Source organism: Entelurus aequoreus, linkage group LG23 (assembly GCF_033978785.1).
Source record: "Entelurus aequoreus isolate RoL-2023_Sb linkage group LG23, RoL_Eaeq_v1.1, whole genome shotgun sequence".
NCBI lineage: Eukaryota > Metazoa > Chordata > Actinopteri > Syngnathiformes > Syngnathidae > Entelurus > Entelurus aequoreus.
In genome coordinates, this window is record NC_084753.1 from 13762781 (window position 1) to 13779621 (window position 16841).

Genomic DNA, 16841 nt, shown 5'->3' on the forward strand with positions numbered 1-16841 from the left:
GATCAAAGGAAAAGAGACTGAAGGAAATTTCGTTCCCAACCCGACCAAAAGAGGGCGCCATTGACTGGCTCAAACCCACTGGATAGGTTTGGCAGAAGATCTAAGTGCGCTATTTGCCAGAGTACATTTCACTGGGCTAAGGACTGCCCAAATAAGGCTGAACATGTAAAGATGACAGAGGAAAATGCAGAGACAGAAACAATTGAAGAGTGCAATGTTACATTGTTTTCTAAAGAGTCAGTTTCTGATGCTGAAATATTCATGGTAGAAGCCTTAGGTTCAGCTGTAATTGACACTGCATGCACCAGAACAGTCTGTGGTGAAAAATGGCTGGAGAATTACATTCATACACTGAAGGAGAGTGACAAGAAAAAAATTGAAAATACACAGAGTAGAAGAGCTTTTAAAGGCCTACTGAAATGATTTTTTAAAATTTAAACGGGAATAGCAGATCCATTCTATGTGTCATACTTGATCATTTCGCGATATTGCCATATTTTTGCTGAAAGGATTTAGTAGAGAAAATCGACGATAAAGTTCGCAACTTTTGCTCGCTGATAAAAAAAAGCCTTGCCTGTACCGGAAGTAGCGTGACGTCACAGGAGCTAGTATTCCTCACAATTCCCCGTTGTTTACAATGGAGCGAGAGAGATTCGGACCGAGAAAGTGATGATTACCCCATTAATTTGAGCGAGGATGAAAGATTCGTAGATGAGGAACGTTACAGTGAATGACTTGAGAGGCAGCGATGGACGTATCTTTTTTCGCTCTGACCGTAACTTAGGTACAAGCTGGCTCATTGGATTCCACACTCTCCTTTTTCTATTGTAGATCACAGATTTGTATTTCAAACCACCTCGGATACTATATCCTCTTGAAAATGAGAGTCGAGAACGCGAAATGGACATTCAGTGCCTTTTATCTCCACGACAATACATCGGCGAAATGTTTTAGCTACGAGCTAACATGATAGCATCTTGCTTTAACTGCATATAGAAACAAAAGAAATAAACCCCTGACTGGAAGTATAGATAGAAAATCAACAATACTATTAAACCGTGGACATGTAAATACACGGTTGCTTTCCAGGCTGGCGAAGGTTAACAATGCTGTGCTAACGACGCCATTGAAGCTAACTTAGCAACCGGACTGCACAGAGCTATGCTAAAAACATTAGCTCTCCACCTACGCCAGCCAGCCCTCATTTGCTCATCAACACCCGTGCTCACCTGCGTTCCAGCGATCGGCAGGACGAAGGACTTCACCCGATGCGTTTGGCGGCCCGGAGACGTAGGAAGTCAAGGTGAGGTCGGCGGCTAGCACTCCAACAAAGTCCTCCTGGTTGTGTTGCTGTAGTCCGCTGCTAATACACTGATCCCACCTACAACTGTCTTCTTTGCAGCCTTCATTGTTCATTAAAAAAATTGCAAAAGTTGTCCAGAATACTGTGGAATTATGAAATGAAAACAGAGCTTTTTGTATAGGATTCTACGGGGTACCATAACTTCCGTTACTCTGACTTCGTCACGCGCATACGTCATCATACCGCGATGTTTCAGCCGGATATTTCCCGGGAATTTTAAAATGTCACTTTATAAGTTAACCCGGCCGTATTGGCATGTGTTGCAATGTTAAGATTTCATCATTGATATATAAACTATCAGACTGCGTGGTCGGTAGTAGTGGCTTCCAGTAGGCCTTTAAGTTTGGTGATGGACAAGTTGTTCATTCCATAAAAAAAGTAAAAGTCCCAGCAAAAATAGGACAAACCAGGTGCCACATAAAGACTGAGGTGGTCTCATGGAACATTCCTTTACTACTAAGTAAAACGTCACTTAAGAGGGCAAAAGCAGTGCTTGACATTGAGAATGATAAAGCCACAATGTTTCAGAAACCAGTGCCTCTTGAGATTACATCCTCAGGACACTACTGTGTAAACATAGTGGACAGAGATTGCACAGCCACCCGTGAGAATGAACCCCAAACTGATGAAGTTCTGGCCATAAGAGATGGCATGAGTAAAGATGAATAACTCAAAGTATTGGTGAAACTTCACAAGCAGTTCGGACATGCCTCAGTTGATAAACTCAAAAAATTACTAATTAGTGCTGGAAGTAATGATGATGAGAGTGTTACTATTCTGAATGACATTGTAAGTAGCTGTGAAACATGTCTCAAGTACAACAAGCCCAAACCAAAGCCATCAGTTGGTCTACCAATGGCTTCAACATACAATGAAACTGTGGCATTAGATCTACACGAGCTAGAACCAAATGTGTGGTACCTCCACATGATTGATCACTTCACCAGGTTCAGTGCTGGTAGCATTGTTACAACAAAAAAATCCAGTGAAATTGTGAGGCACTTTATTCATTCCTGGGTGAGTGTTCATGGAGCCCCATCTAAGATTTTTTGTGACAATGGAGGTGAATTCAATAACGAGGAAATGAGGGACATGGCTGAGAACTTTAATATTGAAGTGAAAACCACTGCTGCCTACAGTCCATGGAGTAATGGATTGATGGAAAGACATAACCAGACCCTTACAGAGATCCTGTTAAAAGTGAAGAAAAGCAGTGTTTGTGACTGGAAAACAGCCCTAGATTGGGCCTTGATGGCAAAGAATACAATGCACAATGTGCATGGATTTAGTCCATACCAGCTGGTGTTTGGACAAAACCCGAACCTACTTTCTGTGCTGGTTGATAAACCACCTGCCCTGGAGGGCACTACCATGAGTAAATGGGTAGGACAGCACATTTCAGCATTACATGAAGCAAGGACAGCGTTTACTGAGGCAGAGTGCTCAGAGAATCAGGAGAGCTCTGCGCACACAGCTTCGCAGCACAGATGAATACTACGAAACTGGAGATATAGTGTACTACAAAAGAATGGACTGCAATGAATGGAAAGGCCCTGGGGTGGTAATTGGACGAGACGGGGTGGTAATATTTGTTAGACATGGAGGCTCCTATGTCCGGGTGCATCGCTATAGACTGCGCAAGGCCACAGATCACTACACTGACACGTCTCGTGACAGCCAAGTAAGCCAGACAGAACTTAATGCAGCAGAATGTGGCATTGAACATGTTGAAGATCTACCCAATACTGTATCTAGTGATGGAGACAGTGTGCCTAACACAGAGAATGCGGCAGGGAGCTCTAATAATGACAGAGACAGCAATGAGCAAGATAATGATCCATCTGACAGACAACCTTCTATCATAAGAACAGACCATAGTATGAATCTAAAGGCAGGACAATTCATTAAGTATGTGGAAAGAGACACTGGAATTTCACACACAGCAAAAGTGCTAGGTCGAGCGGGAAAGGCAACTGGAAAACACAAGAACTGGTACAATCTGGAGTACACTGAGCCAGTTAACCTCACTGGCACAACAAGGTCAGCTGACCTTTCACAGGTTGACACACTGCAGATTCAGTCATTGGACAGGGTGGAACAGCCATCTGATCACAAGGATGTACTTGTTACAAAGGATGTGTCATTTGAATCAGCTAAACTTACTGAAATCAGTAACTGGGAGAAACACGGTGTGTTTGATGAAGTAAAAAACATGGGACAAAAATGCATTTCCACAAGATGGGTGTGTACACTCAAAGACACACCAGACGGCATAGTTCCAAAAGCAAGGCTAGTGGCGAGAGGATTTGAAGAGCTAAACACAAAAGATCTCCCAAAAGACTCGCCAACATGTGCCTCAGAGTCTCTTAAGACTACTCATGTCTGTGATATGTCAAAACCGATGGACACCCCACTCTATGGACATTAAGTCAGCATTCCTTCAAGGAAATGAGTTATCCCGAGACATCTATGTCCGTCCACCACCTGAAGCCAAGAGTGAGGGAACTCTATGGAAGCTAAACAAATGTGTTTATGGACTAAATGATGCATCACTGTACTGGTACAATAGGGTTAAAGAAACAATGTTGCAACCTGGAGGAAAGATGTCACAAATTGACCCTGCTATATTTTATTGGTTGGATAAAGATTGTAATGTGTCTGGGGTGCTTGCTTGTCATGTTGATGATTTCATCTGGGGTGGTTCACAGATTTTGACAACAACTGTAATCCCTCACCTGCAATCTGCCTTTCAAGTGGGCAGAGAAGAACATGACAGCTTTCGCTATGTAGGCATGGAGTATGTCACTGCAAATGGAGTAACATGTATGCATCAAGACAATTACATACAGAATCTCCAGCCAATTCACATAGACATCTCCAGAGCCATGAGACGGGATGCTCTTTTGACTGAAAGTGAAATTGATGACCTGAGATCAAAAATAGGTCAACTTCTGTGGGTTGCCAGACAAAGTAGACCGGATATTATGTTTGATACATGTGTCCTTGCAGCTAACATAAAACATGCTACTGTGCAGACTTTACATGACACAAACAAGGTGGTGAGAAAATTGAAATCAGAACATGTGACACTGAAGTTTCAGAACCTGGGAAAAGACAGTTCTCTAAAGCTAGTAGTGTTCTGCGACGCCTCGCTGGGAAACCTTACAGATGGAGGCACTCAAGGGGGACATCTCATTCTGCTGATGGGTGAGGAAGGAAGATTCTCCCCTGTGTATTGGCAGTCAAAAAAGATCAGAAGAGTCGTACGGAGCACTCTTGCTGGAGAAACTCTTGCCCTTGCCGATGCTGTTGACAGTGCCATTTCTTTATCTGACCTTCATGCAGAACTTACCACAGGGAATGTATGTCTTACCAATAGTGTGTGTCACTGATAACCACTCCCTTGCAGACGCCATCAAGTCTACTAAGTCAGTGACAGAGAAAAGGCTCCGCCTTGAAATAAGTGGCATCATTAAGAACTTCTTCAGTGTAAAAGAATTCAACAGATTCTCTGGGCACCTACTGGAGAGCAGCTAGCTGACTGTTTGACAAAACGAGGTGCATCCGCACTTCAGCTCCTAAAGGCACTCAGTGTTGGAGAGTAGAAACTGGAATAGAGACTATTCTTTTGTGGACAGTTTTTTTTGTATAAGTTTTTTTGTTGATCACCATGTTCTTACATTTTTATACTTATGGACATTAATAATAGACTGTGATTTTTTGTGTTAAAAAAACTAAAAAGAAAAAATGGGAGATTGTAAATGTTCTGTTTTTGCATTGCGCATTATTATGGTACACTCTTTTAGTGTATTTACGGTAATTCCCAGCATGCATTGCTCTATGGGCTCCGGTGTTTAGTCTGTTATGTGAACGGCAGTGGCCGGTTTGTTATTGTGTTCCCTCAGTAAAGTATGCGTATAAAAAGAAGAAGGTTGTCGTCATTGAGTTATCACTCATGCTTGGCTATGTATATTCAATTGAAGATGATAGCTCTGTACATTGACTCCTAAATACATTCATGGTTTATTTTTATCAAATTGTCCCTTAAAGGAGAACTGCACTTTTTGGAATTTTGCCTATCATTCACAATCCTTTCTGTAAGATGAGCACACACGTTTTAACTTTTAAATTTTTTTTAATGCATTCTAACTCGTAAATAAACGCTAGCAAAAGTAACAATGGAGTCAATGAGAGTTGCTCTATTTTGCCTATAAAGCGCTCTAAAAACATACAAAAACCTCCATCATTGCTGTAATGTAACAGACACATTCATAACATGTAATACTTAAGTATTTTGCTCATTTTAAGCATACAGCGGCGTATTGATTTCATCACAACATTCACTTTTCAACAACACCACTAATCATGGCAGACTTCATGTGAGACAAAGACTACTTTGGGAAAAATTATCCAGAACCTTCTATTTTTTAGCCTTAATATAATGGGGATGATCTACAAGTTTTAGAAGATGATTAATAAGCAGATCCAGCAAGTAGCAGTATTGCTAAGTGCTAAACAACAAATTCAAACATAATAAACAATAACTTACTGCACAAAGTCTGCTTTCACTAGGATGCAGACTGATGTTCATATTTTCTTGTTTAGAAAAATTCATCAAAATCCTCACAGGTTTAAAAAAAAAAAAAAAAAAGTGCAGCAAACGAGCGTCTTTCTCGCAAACTTCCGGGTCGAAGTTGAATGTCAAAGTTGACCAACTTCTTGGTTTATGTCCACAACCTTCTACTATCCTGGTGAGAGGCATGATTTATAGACTAGAATTAATTTTCACCAACTCCGAGGCGATGCAGCAGCTCAATATGTCAATATAGCATCATAAGCTGGTTAGCTCTCTGTGATCACATGTCCTCTAAAAAACGTTTGTCTTCGTTAGCGCTTAGAATAACAATATCGCTAATACTTGGTTACTATTTAGGTCACGACATGTAAATGGAGTGCTGGTGGCAGTTTTTGGATGTTTTTAAAAGGCGGAATAGGGTATTTCCAGTAGCCGCACTTTGTGGATTAGAATGCATAATAAAAAGAAAGATGTGTTCTTGTCTTGTACAGGGATTGTGAATCCAAAAAAATACTCGCTTTTTGTGCAGTGCTGTAAAATCAGTCTTGTAGGTGAATTGTATTCAAGTTAAGACCAAGAGTTTTTGCATTGTTTATTCTTAAAAAAGGTTCTAGCAACATAGTAAAATAAGTTATACATCTGGCCATCAAATGAACACATTTGCTTTACAATCAGCTCCAGAGAAAGTTTGCTTTGAAAAAAATGGTTGATCCTGAAATGTTGAGCTAAATCTCCTTTTTCCCCCTTTTAAAAAATTTCCACAGGAAATGTCATTTAAAAAAACCCTCTTAAAAATCATTGTTATATTTTTTTTTTTAAAGAACGCAAATTACTGCGCACATTATTGCACAATAAAGTGTTTTAAAAAAGTGGCAACTCCCTCAGCTCTTAAGTATATAGAATTTCCCACATGATCTTTATGACGCTTTAATGTAAGGACCATTTTTTTTTTATAAATATCTTTTCTGTTTTTATTTCATGGAATATAGATTTCACCTTTGTGGGGAGTGTTCAAGTTCACTGCCATAGTTGGTTGCATTTTTAAGGCTCGACCATGGCTGACCTTGCTGAGTCCTGAGAGGCCTCCTGCTTTGGGGGCGGGTCCTGACCGGTGCGAGCCCCCGGGTGACCATGGTGTGGCAGGTCCATCGGTGGCCGCATGTGGTTGCGCGGTCCTGGGAAGCGCATCTCAGGAGGGAAAGGTGGGCGAGGTCCCATGACTCCACGAGGACCTGTGTTAAAGAGACAGTACAGCAGTGAGAGTTTTGCATTCGGTTACACCAAAAACAACAGGGATATACAGTACCGTGCAGCAGGGGCATTGGCCCAAAATGAGGAGGCAGAGGCGGACGGAAGTGTGGAGGAAGTGGACCTCGAGGGTCCATGGCATGGCCAGGACCAGGCCTGGGGTGGAATGTGTGTCCGTTGGCAGGACGAGGTCCAAACTCTCCTCCCATGGGTCCTGGCAGAGGCATACCTGGGTGCCCGTTGGCTGGTAACGGGGGTCCAGGAGGAGGGAGAGGCACATTTGGAGGAGGGCCGTGGTGTCCCGGGGCTGGATGGTAGAGAGGCGGTCTTGGGGGTCTGTAGGGCCCGCCGGGTGGCAGGCGGCCGTGAAGTCCTGGAGGGAAAAGTGGATCATGGAGTCCTGAACCAGGTGGCGGCCCGGGCGAGTCTCTGATGGGTGATGCTAGGAAAGACCCAGGGCCCTGAAAGATGGAACAGGGTTAGCGGTTGTGGATCAACATGTGGTAGAAAAGGGGTGTCCAAAGTAAGACCCTGGGCCCACTTCTAGTATTTTAGCACTTACCATATTGTAAAGATAAAATTGGTCATTATTTGGGTTGGGAAATAAAACAAGATCAATATAATACAATATAAACGATAATAAAAAATGCATTTGATAAAAATTTTTTTTTTTTTTTGCCAGAAGAAAGCAAAGGTTGCAAAGCAAGGTTGGTTGCATGAACAAACGCACTAGCAGGAAGTGATCACTGATCAGTGTGAGTGACACGCTAACAGCCAATCATGAAACAGTATCAACTATGACATTTGGTTGCGTCATCTTGCTGTCTCGCGGTTGATTCTTTGCATGGAGTGAGAAGAGAAAGTCAAAATGAAGAAATTGTGGATAAAAGGAAAAGTGAACTCGACAGTAAGGCACTTTTTGGGATTTTTTTTCTAAAAAACGGACCGTGTCCGACCAAAGCACTAGTTATCAGTAATACCACACCACCTTAGCAGCGCTCAAAATTGAGCACAGCTGGCACTAAACCTGCAGAAAATAGTTATTCTCTGGTTTCTCTATGTTAACAATTTCACACTTTTGCACTATTTTGTTACACTTTATTAAGCATGTCTTACATATTCCTTATTTTTGCACCTTTATTTTAAAAGTTCAATGTGATTTTACAATTGTGTTTACATTGAGGGTTTTCCATGCTTGTGTTGACATCTTCTTTCTTTTCTGCCTTGATAGCTGGGGGATTATAATCAGAGAAAGGTTTGAAATAAAAATGTTGACATGTCATATATTTTCCTTCAGGTCCTTATTTTCAATAGGTCATAAAAATATTACTATTATCTATATCGACCGATATAAAACACTTTATACTGTTTTAATCCTCATTGCCCAACCCTAATCATTATTAGATATTACATTTATTTACTTTGTCAGCTGCAACAAAGCCAAGATAGTGTTTAAGCATATATTGACCTACATTTGATTTCAGCAGCAAAAAAAATGGCCCCCACATCCTTTAATTCGGGGAAAACGTTTGGACACCCCTGCGGTAAAGTATTTGGATCCACAACAGTATTTCCTCTAATTGTGGCAACCCTTATTTTAGGATACACCGTTGTCCCAATAAAATAGAATAAAAAGAATGATGCCACAGCTAGGTCACTTAACCCACTAACCACAAACCAGGATAATTTGGAAAGAAATCAATCCATGCACAAGATTAATTGCACACCTCCACACCTTCATATAAAGAACACATGAGCCCTGCAGCAGTAAGGTGTTAAGACAACCAAGTCCATTAGGATGCGGTATAGTGAGGTGTGGTTAGGGGGGCACCTTCACACCGAGCACAGAGACCCACAAACAGTCTCTTTACTCACTGGCTCTGGACCCTCATTGGAGGCCTCCACCTGAGTCTCGCCTTTTATCTGTGCCTCAACTGCTTGCTGCGGCTTCATAGCAAGTACATGTAATACAAAAGGTAGTGAAGCTACTGTAGGCACAATACAACACATTCCACTGAACGGTCAATTCTAAAAGAAGCATATCAGAGTGATTATTTTCAGGATTTAGAACATTAGTGTCATGCAATCAGAGCCAAATGTGTGTCATTCCAGCCTTCTTTACCTTGTTGAGACAAGAGCATTCAGTATGTCAACGTGTAAAAGCAAACAAGAGACAGTCAAAACTAAGATTGACATATTTGTATACTACTTTGCTACTATCCTATAGTGTGTTGCTGCTATACAAGGTATTGCAGGGTTATTTTGTCCATTAACCCTTGTGCAAATTTAAAGGCTGGAATATACTTTTGCCTTGCGTACCTTGCGTCTCCACCGAAGGCGTCTTGTTTGATTTATAGATGGCGTCAGACTTGTAATTCTCGTCCAAAACACTAAGGAGCAGTGTCTCCAGAAGGAGCAACTGCAGCTGCTATTTACGAGATACCGTTTCCTTCTTGTGGAGAGTGAGGATAGACAACCACAACATGGATATCTTTGTCTACACCAGACTAATCATGCACAATCATCAGTTTACTTTTAATGGACATATTACTTATAAACCAGAGGTAAATACCTTTGTGAAGATGGACTGTGCAATTTCTGAACGACTCGCGGCAAAAGACGCTATTATTTGCAACGTTATTCGGCCATTCGGGACATGGGACAAAAGAGAGCGGTCGTGTAATTGTGAATACAACTGTGAAATAACTATTGTAAATTAACGAGTTCACAAAAGTTTGTAAATCTAACGTGGCTGAGAGATTATTGACGGAGAATGAGGGGGGTTGTGTGTGTGAGAAAAAGACGCGTGTGCACGAGAAAGAACGTGTCGGAATTGAACCACAAGACTGGCAATAAAAGTTAAGTGTCGTACTTTGTGACTTCTTCTGGACGCAATGACAACACATTCAGTTATTTTTAGAGAGCGCAGAGATATTAAGTACACAATATCAGTTTTCACACACATGTTTAGTCACTGTTTTATTTAATACAATAGGTTTTGTGCATGTCAAGCACAAAGTCTGCTCGCCTGTGTTTAGGGACCCTACTCGGCAAAACTGACCAATTGCAGCTCTGCGTTGCCGGCGACGCAAACCTCAGATTTTTGGGAGGTGCACGCAAACCTCGCGGGAAAGTACCCGGGGGGAGGAGGGATGACGGCGTCATGCAGTGAGAGAAATGCTGGCTGTTTTTTTGCAGCTCGGTGAGAGTGAGTAGGTGTACCTAATGTGACCAGTGAATGTTTATATTGTTTATGAATTTTATTTTCGACTGTGACTGAATAAAAAATAACTGATGCTAGTCTTCAAGACATATTTAGCAGTGTACATTTTCAAAAAATAAATTCTGCTACTTTTAGAGGGTGGCCGTTTGCAGATAGACTCAAAAATGGAAGTGTGATTGTGGAGCAAAATTTGCACCAAAACATATCTAACATTATGTAGACCACAAGGAAGTGTTTAAGATGTAGATTAAAATGATCACAGGTCCGCTTTAAGAATTCACCAATAGTTCTATTATGAGCTGATTCAACCCATTCATTGTAGGAACTGCAGAGCGATAACACAAGTGAATGGATTAAAGATCACTTTTGTGAGTATTGGAATGGCACTTACAGAGCATTCCGCGTTGGCTGGTGACGAGCTTCGTGGACCTGACATGTCTAATAAGAAAAAAGGAGGACTCTTCAGCAGTAGTAAGCAAACCCCAACCCTGCAGAGCTAAGCAAACAGTCTTACCCATCCCAGAGATGTGCTTGATGTCAGGATAACGACTGTGTGGGTCAGATGGAGGGCGGGGACCTGAGGGGTATCAAGAACCAGATGCTGAATAATGAATAAATAATGGATTCAGGCAGTACCAAACACACAACTGGACTCTACATGTAAACAATATACATCACTACTCAGTCGTTAAATCGTCAGCCACAAAACCAAATACTATGAAGCAAGAAGATGAAGAAGAAAACATCTATCAGGGGTGAGAAGAAGAACAAAACCATAACAAAACCAAGAGTGAAAAGGGTTGAAGAGGAAAAAAAGTGACACGGTTTGAAGTAGAAGAATGACGAGGAAGGTCATGAACTCTGATGAAGGAATCCACTGGACTCACCATACGGGTCAATTCTTCGACCCACTGGGGCTGAGGGAGGGCGTCTGGGACCCTCGATCATTAATGGCGGGGATGGCGCCCCCCCACTCACTGGGGAGGGCCCGTATGAATCGCCTGTTGTGATCAAAAAATTGTGGAGACCTCCTTAAAGCTCATGTTTTAACTTGAAACACGCCCACAACTAAGTTATCAGACATCTTTCCCTTCTGTCACCATCCATAGTTGGCATTCCATTGTCATCTGTTGATTTGGTATCATGCTGTATTTTATCAAATTGAGTGATTTGAATGAAACTTTTGAAACTCCTCTACATATAATTGATCATGGCGGCTCACCATGGCAAAATAAAAGCCACCGCGTCTTAAAAATTGGGATTTTTTTTACGTGGAAACAAATTAAAGATCGGAGAAGTCTCGAAACTTGAACATTTTTTCAAGTACAATGTACAAAAGGCCGCAACAATTGAAATGTAGAGCAAAACTATGTAAGAAAAAATATACATTAATACTAATTAATAACAGATTTGTTTTTAAATGTATGCATCATTTTGTTATAGCCTTTTTTAAAGAAAATATATGAATCATGTTAAATTATATGACAACGTCATATTGACCATGGCCCCACCGCCAAAAGATAAGTTGGCAAACTGGGAGAAACCCTAAAACTATTAATATCTTGACTGAACATATATACTGTAACAATCGTATATAGTGTGTACCATATAGGGGTGTAAAAATCGATAGATCAAATTATATTACTAAATTTCAAGTATATCAATTCGTGCTGGGCATGTTTGCCTCCAGAAGATAGGTATCAATCCTAGATCGTTTTAAAAGGGAATCAATTTGATCAATACTAGAAAAAGGAAAAAATTGAATTTAAAAACGGCAGACTTAATAGGAAGTTTAACATTTTTAAGTACGTAAAACGTTAAGTCTATATGCCCATCTGTGGCATCATCAAAACAAAAATGGCGCATACCTACAATAGGCAAGGCAAGTTTATTTGTATAGCGCTTTTCATACACAAGGCAGACTCAAAGTGCTTCACAGACAACAAAGTGAAATGAAAGAAAATAAAAGCAAAATTAAAATGCAGACAATAAAAATAAAAACAGTGCAGACGTTAAAAGTTAAAAGATTTAGCTGAAAGCTAAGGTGAACATAAAAGTCTTCAGTCTAGTTTTAAAAGTAGTAAGAGTTGGGGAAAGTCTGACATCTTCAGGAAGTTTATTCCAGCTATTTGTTGCATAGTGACTGAATGATGCTCTTCCTTGATTTGAGTTTACTCTTGGAAACGCTAACAGATTGGTCTCAGAAGATCTTAGTGATCTAGAGGGCTTATATAGTGGGAGCATATCAGTAATATACTTCGGCCCTAGACCATGTAGTGATTTATATGTGAGCAGGAGGATTTTGAAATCAATTCTCTGATGTACAGGGAGCCAATGTAAGGATTTAAGAATTTGTGTAATGTGCTCACATTTTTTGGTCTTTGTTAGAACTCTAGCAGCAGCGTTCTGAACAAGCTGTAGCTGCCTGACAGTTTTTTTGGGAAGACCTGCAAGGAGACCATTACAATAGTCTAGCCTACTGGTAATAAAGGCATGTACAAGTTTTTCAAAGTCTTGAGCTGACATAAGCCCTCTAAGTCTTTTTACATTTTTGAGGTGATAGTAGGCCGATTTTGTTACTGATTTGATGTGACTGTCGAAATGTAAATCAGAATCTAAAATAACCTCAAGATTTCTGGCTTTATTTTAGGTTTTCAGGGACAGTGATTGAAGGTGTTGGACGACTTTAAACCTTTCTTTTTTATCACCAAAAACAATTCTCAGTTTTATCTTCATTTAGTTGTAGGAAATTTTGGCACAATAGTCGGGAAAGGTCATTACAAACGCCACAAGACAATATTATTAATTACAACACAAAAACTTTCAGCTACAGCACGTTTGCAAAACCCACAACAGAGACAAACGACAACATAATATTAAAGCCGCAACACAACTATAAACCATAAAAGACGCAACCGACACAACAGAAGAGACAGCGGAGCAAGTTCTAGTGACACATGACGTCCGGAACACAAAAACTGATTGTCAAGGAAAAGTTACTTTCTCAGAAAGAAAGAAATTCAAGAGATGGATCAAAGATGCTATGAAAATTAGGAAGCGAGGGGCCAACACCATCAACAGGGATGAGGGGGCATACATGCTTCCGCACAGCTGGGACGCTGTCCTTCATTGGCAACGCCAGGGCAGATACTGTATGGTCTGGTCGGGGAACTTTATTTAGCAGGTAAATCTACTGTTAAAATGTTGGTTACTGTAGTTCTATAGAACATTGCTTGAATGATGAAAATGTGACCAGAAAAGGTTTCCTCTTGGTAATTCAAACTAAAGCGTTGGTTGCACTTTATTCAAATAAGATGTGAAAGCATTGGTCATTATTGTGTGACAATCATTGGTACTTTAATCTTAATCGTTAATCTTATTGTTGTTTACTTACTTGGTTGTAGCCATAATTCATTTATACATAATTCCCTTACAAGAAATAACAGGAACAGAGGACACTTTACCTTCAGTGTCCAGGATTTATTTCTCAGTCACTCTGGTTGATATTTTTTTTTTTTTCCTAAAAAGTTACTGAATCGAATTCAACTCACTAAATTGTTTCAGATCATATCGTTCCAAATAAATAATATTGTCCCTGAATTGTATTGGAAACCACAAATTCTGAATGGAATCGTTACACCCCTAGTACCCTGTAAACCATCATGATTATTAAGGTAGACAGTAGGGTGTGTGTGTGTGTGTGTGTGTGTGTGTGATTACCTTGACTAACACCAGCAGCTTGTCCCGAGTTGGGCCTGAAGAGAGGTGCACGGCGCTCATTCAGCTGAGAGGTCAGCTCTGCCAACCTGTGAAGGCAGAAGCAAAAAAAAAAAATAAATAAATCTACTTCCATTAACTTGATTTTCTAAAAATGTTACAAATTGATTCTTGGACAGTCCATCTAGGAATTCGCAATGTCGCCAATTCTACAAAATTCAACCAATCCCTGCGAAAGCCTGACAACTTTGTCCAATACCAGTGTCCCCGCGCGTTTTGCCAATCAGCGTCATTTTCATCAAGCAAATTTGTCTATGCGGCATGTCATGTCATCTCAAAGCAATTGTTTTTTGTGGAAATGAAGCAGAAACAACAACATATAAAAATATAACAACTCTTCATTGCTCAAACAGCACAACTGTCGTCCTCCCCCATAGCTCAAACCTGCTCCTGGTTTACAGCGCTAAGCCTTCTAGGAAATGTAGTATATAAACATTTAGCAACACACCGGCATCCTCACTTCTTAGTTAACACATATTTATATACTTATTTATTCAGGGTAAGACAATTAGGAACATATTTTTATTTGCAACCCTGACCTAGCAGAGAGGTAGCATATACACGACAGAGATGTTGACGTGTGATGACAATCTCTTACGGTCTTATTTCCCAACAAAAATTACCGCTATATGTCGCTCACTATACACACAGAATGTCTGTAACTTGTGGACGACAAAGCAGACAGCGAACAATAATGAAGCCTATGAGGTTTCTTTCTGCAACTATGATCATGACTATTATTAGTTATAACTAATAAAAATAGTACAGTTATTTGACAATGAGCTATGAGTAGGGCTTTTACTGCCTTCTACTGTCTAGTTTCAAGTCAGTGTGTTATAAACGAGTATAATACCAATACAGTATTTGTTTTCCAATTTTTGTTGAAATTCTATTCTTTTTTTCCAGATTGATTACTAAAATATGGATACTTAAGTAATAAAAATCATAAGTTGATTTAATGTTATCGGGAAAAAATGTAAACTTTCGCCACAACTAACTAACCCAATAGCTATAGGAGGGGGAGAGAAAGAAAGAACGGGAACAATTACAATGCTTTACAATACTTAATACTTGCACGCTCAAGTTTTACTTACTTTTCACGCAGTTTTGATGACTCATGTTTCTCTTGATTCAAAGCTCTCTCTGCATTACGAGCGTTCACCTACGAAAATAAGTTACAATTTATACTGTTTATATTTACATGCTACATTCCTGAGCAGATTTTATGCAACATACCCAATTTGAATGAGTTTTATTCTCCTGTTCTTTTATCTAAAACAAAAGGAGAAGAGACATTTAAGAGAGGGTTTGCGATTAAATATTTTTGCTAGTTTTAGCTTCGACAAAAAACAAAAAAAACATGTGTCTACCTGCTCCTTATAGACCACCTCCGTCTTCCTCATCTGCTCCTCCATTTCATTAATACGCTGACGCAAGACCTTCACCTGCTCCTCGGCCTCCACAGCTTTTCCTCCCACCTCGGACAGCATGCTCTCTTTGCTGCGACGCTCCAGCTCCTCCTTGGTCAGCCTCCTGTGGCATCACAACAAAACACTGGCATAAGTTGCAGCACTGAAGGCAAATTTCCATTATTTCCACGGCTTAACACACCAATTAACTCAACAAATTGACACTATGTGGCTGTTAATAACAAGAAAACAAACTATGGTTGAGATTAGGGCTGCATTAATTAGTCGACATTGTCCACAATAAAATTTGTCGCCGACAACTATAATTGTCGACAATAGTCATGACATCATCACTTGTGTTTTTCTGGCCGGAAATGAGTCACTCACAAAAACATCGCCAGAAAAGTGTGAGAACATTTCCTCTTATTCTTGTTGAAAACATGAATACCTTGCTCATTTTGCAAAGCGTAACTTGTTTTTAATGGCAGTACACCTGTGATACGCCAGCATTTGAAGCGGAGACATGATGTTGGATATTTGGAGGGAGGATGCGGACTCAGCCTCGGTAAGTGTACTGTTAACTTCTACCCTGCTAGCTAGCTAATAAGTGTGAGACAATGTTGTGTGGCTAAAATGATAGTTTAACTTATTTTTCAAAGTCAGCCAGCTAAACTTTGTCCACATCATTTCAAGTACGTTTTAAAGCATCATCAATTTGCAATGCCGTAAAGCAAGCAAGCGCGCACCCACACCCACACCCACACCCACACCCACACACACACACACACACACACACACACACACACACACACACACACACACACACACACACACACACACACACACACACACACACACGTATCATAACATTAAACATACAATTTAATAAATAGCCAACATTTTAAAATTAAACATACAATTTAATAAATAGCCAACATTTTAAGAATTAATCAAAGCTATCATTCTACACATTGAGTCCATTGGAGTGCTAAAACTGCTGAGAGTTAAACAATATACCAGTGTGCAGCTTTTTAAACATCACAAAATGCTTTTCTCTTTGAGGAAGTTATATTTTATAATTTGTTTGTTTTCATTGCTGCTATGTTAACTGTTTTTCTAATACATAAAGTTTTTTTTTTTTTTTTTTTAGCACTTTGCCTTTCCTTTCTTTTAAATGGACAACATTTTAATAGTAAATTTAATTTTTGTAACAGCTGAATGAGCAGCGCAGTGAGAGTATGATAA

General features: G+C 40.1%; 1 protein-coding gene across 2 annotated transcripts in view; it reads right to left on the reverse strand.

The window, feature by feature from the left end:
* Window positions 1-6523: 6523 nt before the first annotated feature.
* The window catches only part of mia3 (MIA SH3 domain ER export factor 3), a 46370-nt gene continuing 36052 nt past the window's right edge, over window positions 6524-16841 (reverse strand). Inside the window, exons 19-28 of one of the 2 annotated variants that reach the window (XM_062034683.1) lie at window positions 15558-15720; window positions 15424-15459; window positions 15282-15349; window positions 14131-14216; window positions 11298-11411; window positions 10925-10987; window positions 10802-10848; window positions 9063-9134; window positions 7246-7648; window positions 6524-7171 (exon numbers count right to left, since the gene is read on the reverse strand). In XM_062034683.1, coding sequence (XP_061890667.1) covers window positions 6981-7171; window positions 7246-7648; window positions 9063-9134; window positions 10802-10848; window positions 10925-10987; window positions 11298-11411; window positions 14131-14216; window positions 15282-15349; window positions 15424-15459; window positions 15558-15720 — 1243 coding nt within the window. In that variant the 3' untranslated portion in view covers window positions 6524-6980. The remainder of the gene's footprint in view (window positions 7172-7245; window positions 7649-9062; window positions 9135-10801; window positions 10849-10924; window positions 10988-11297; window positions 11412-14130; window positions 14217-15281; window positions 15350-15423; window positions 15460-15557; window positions 15721-16841) is intronic. The other variant, XM_062034684.1, reaches the window with a different exon arrangement.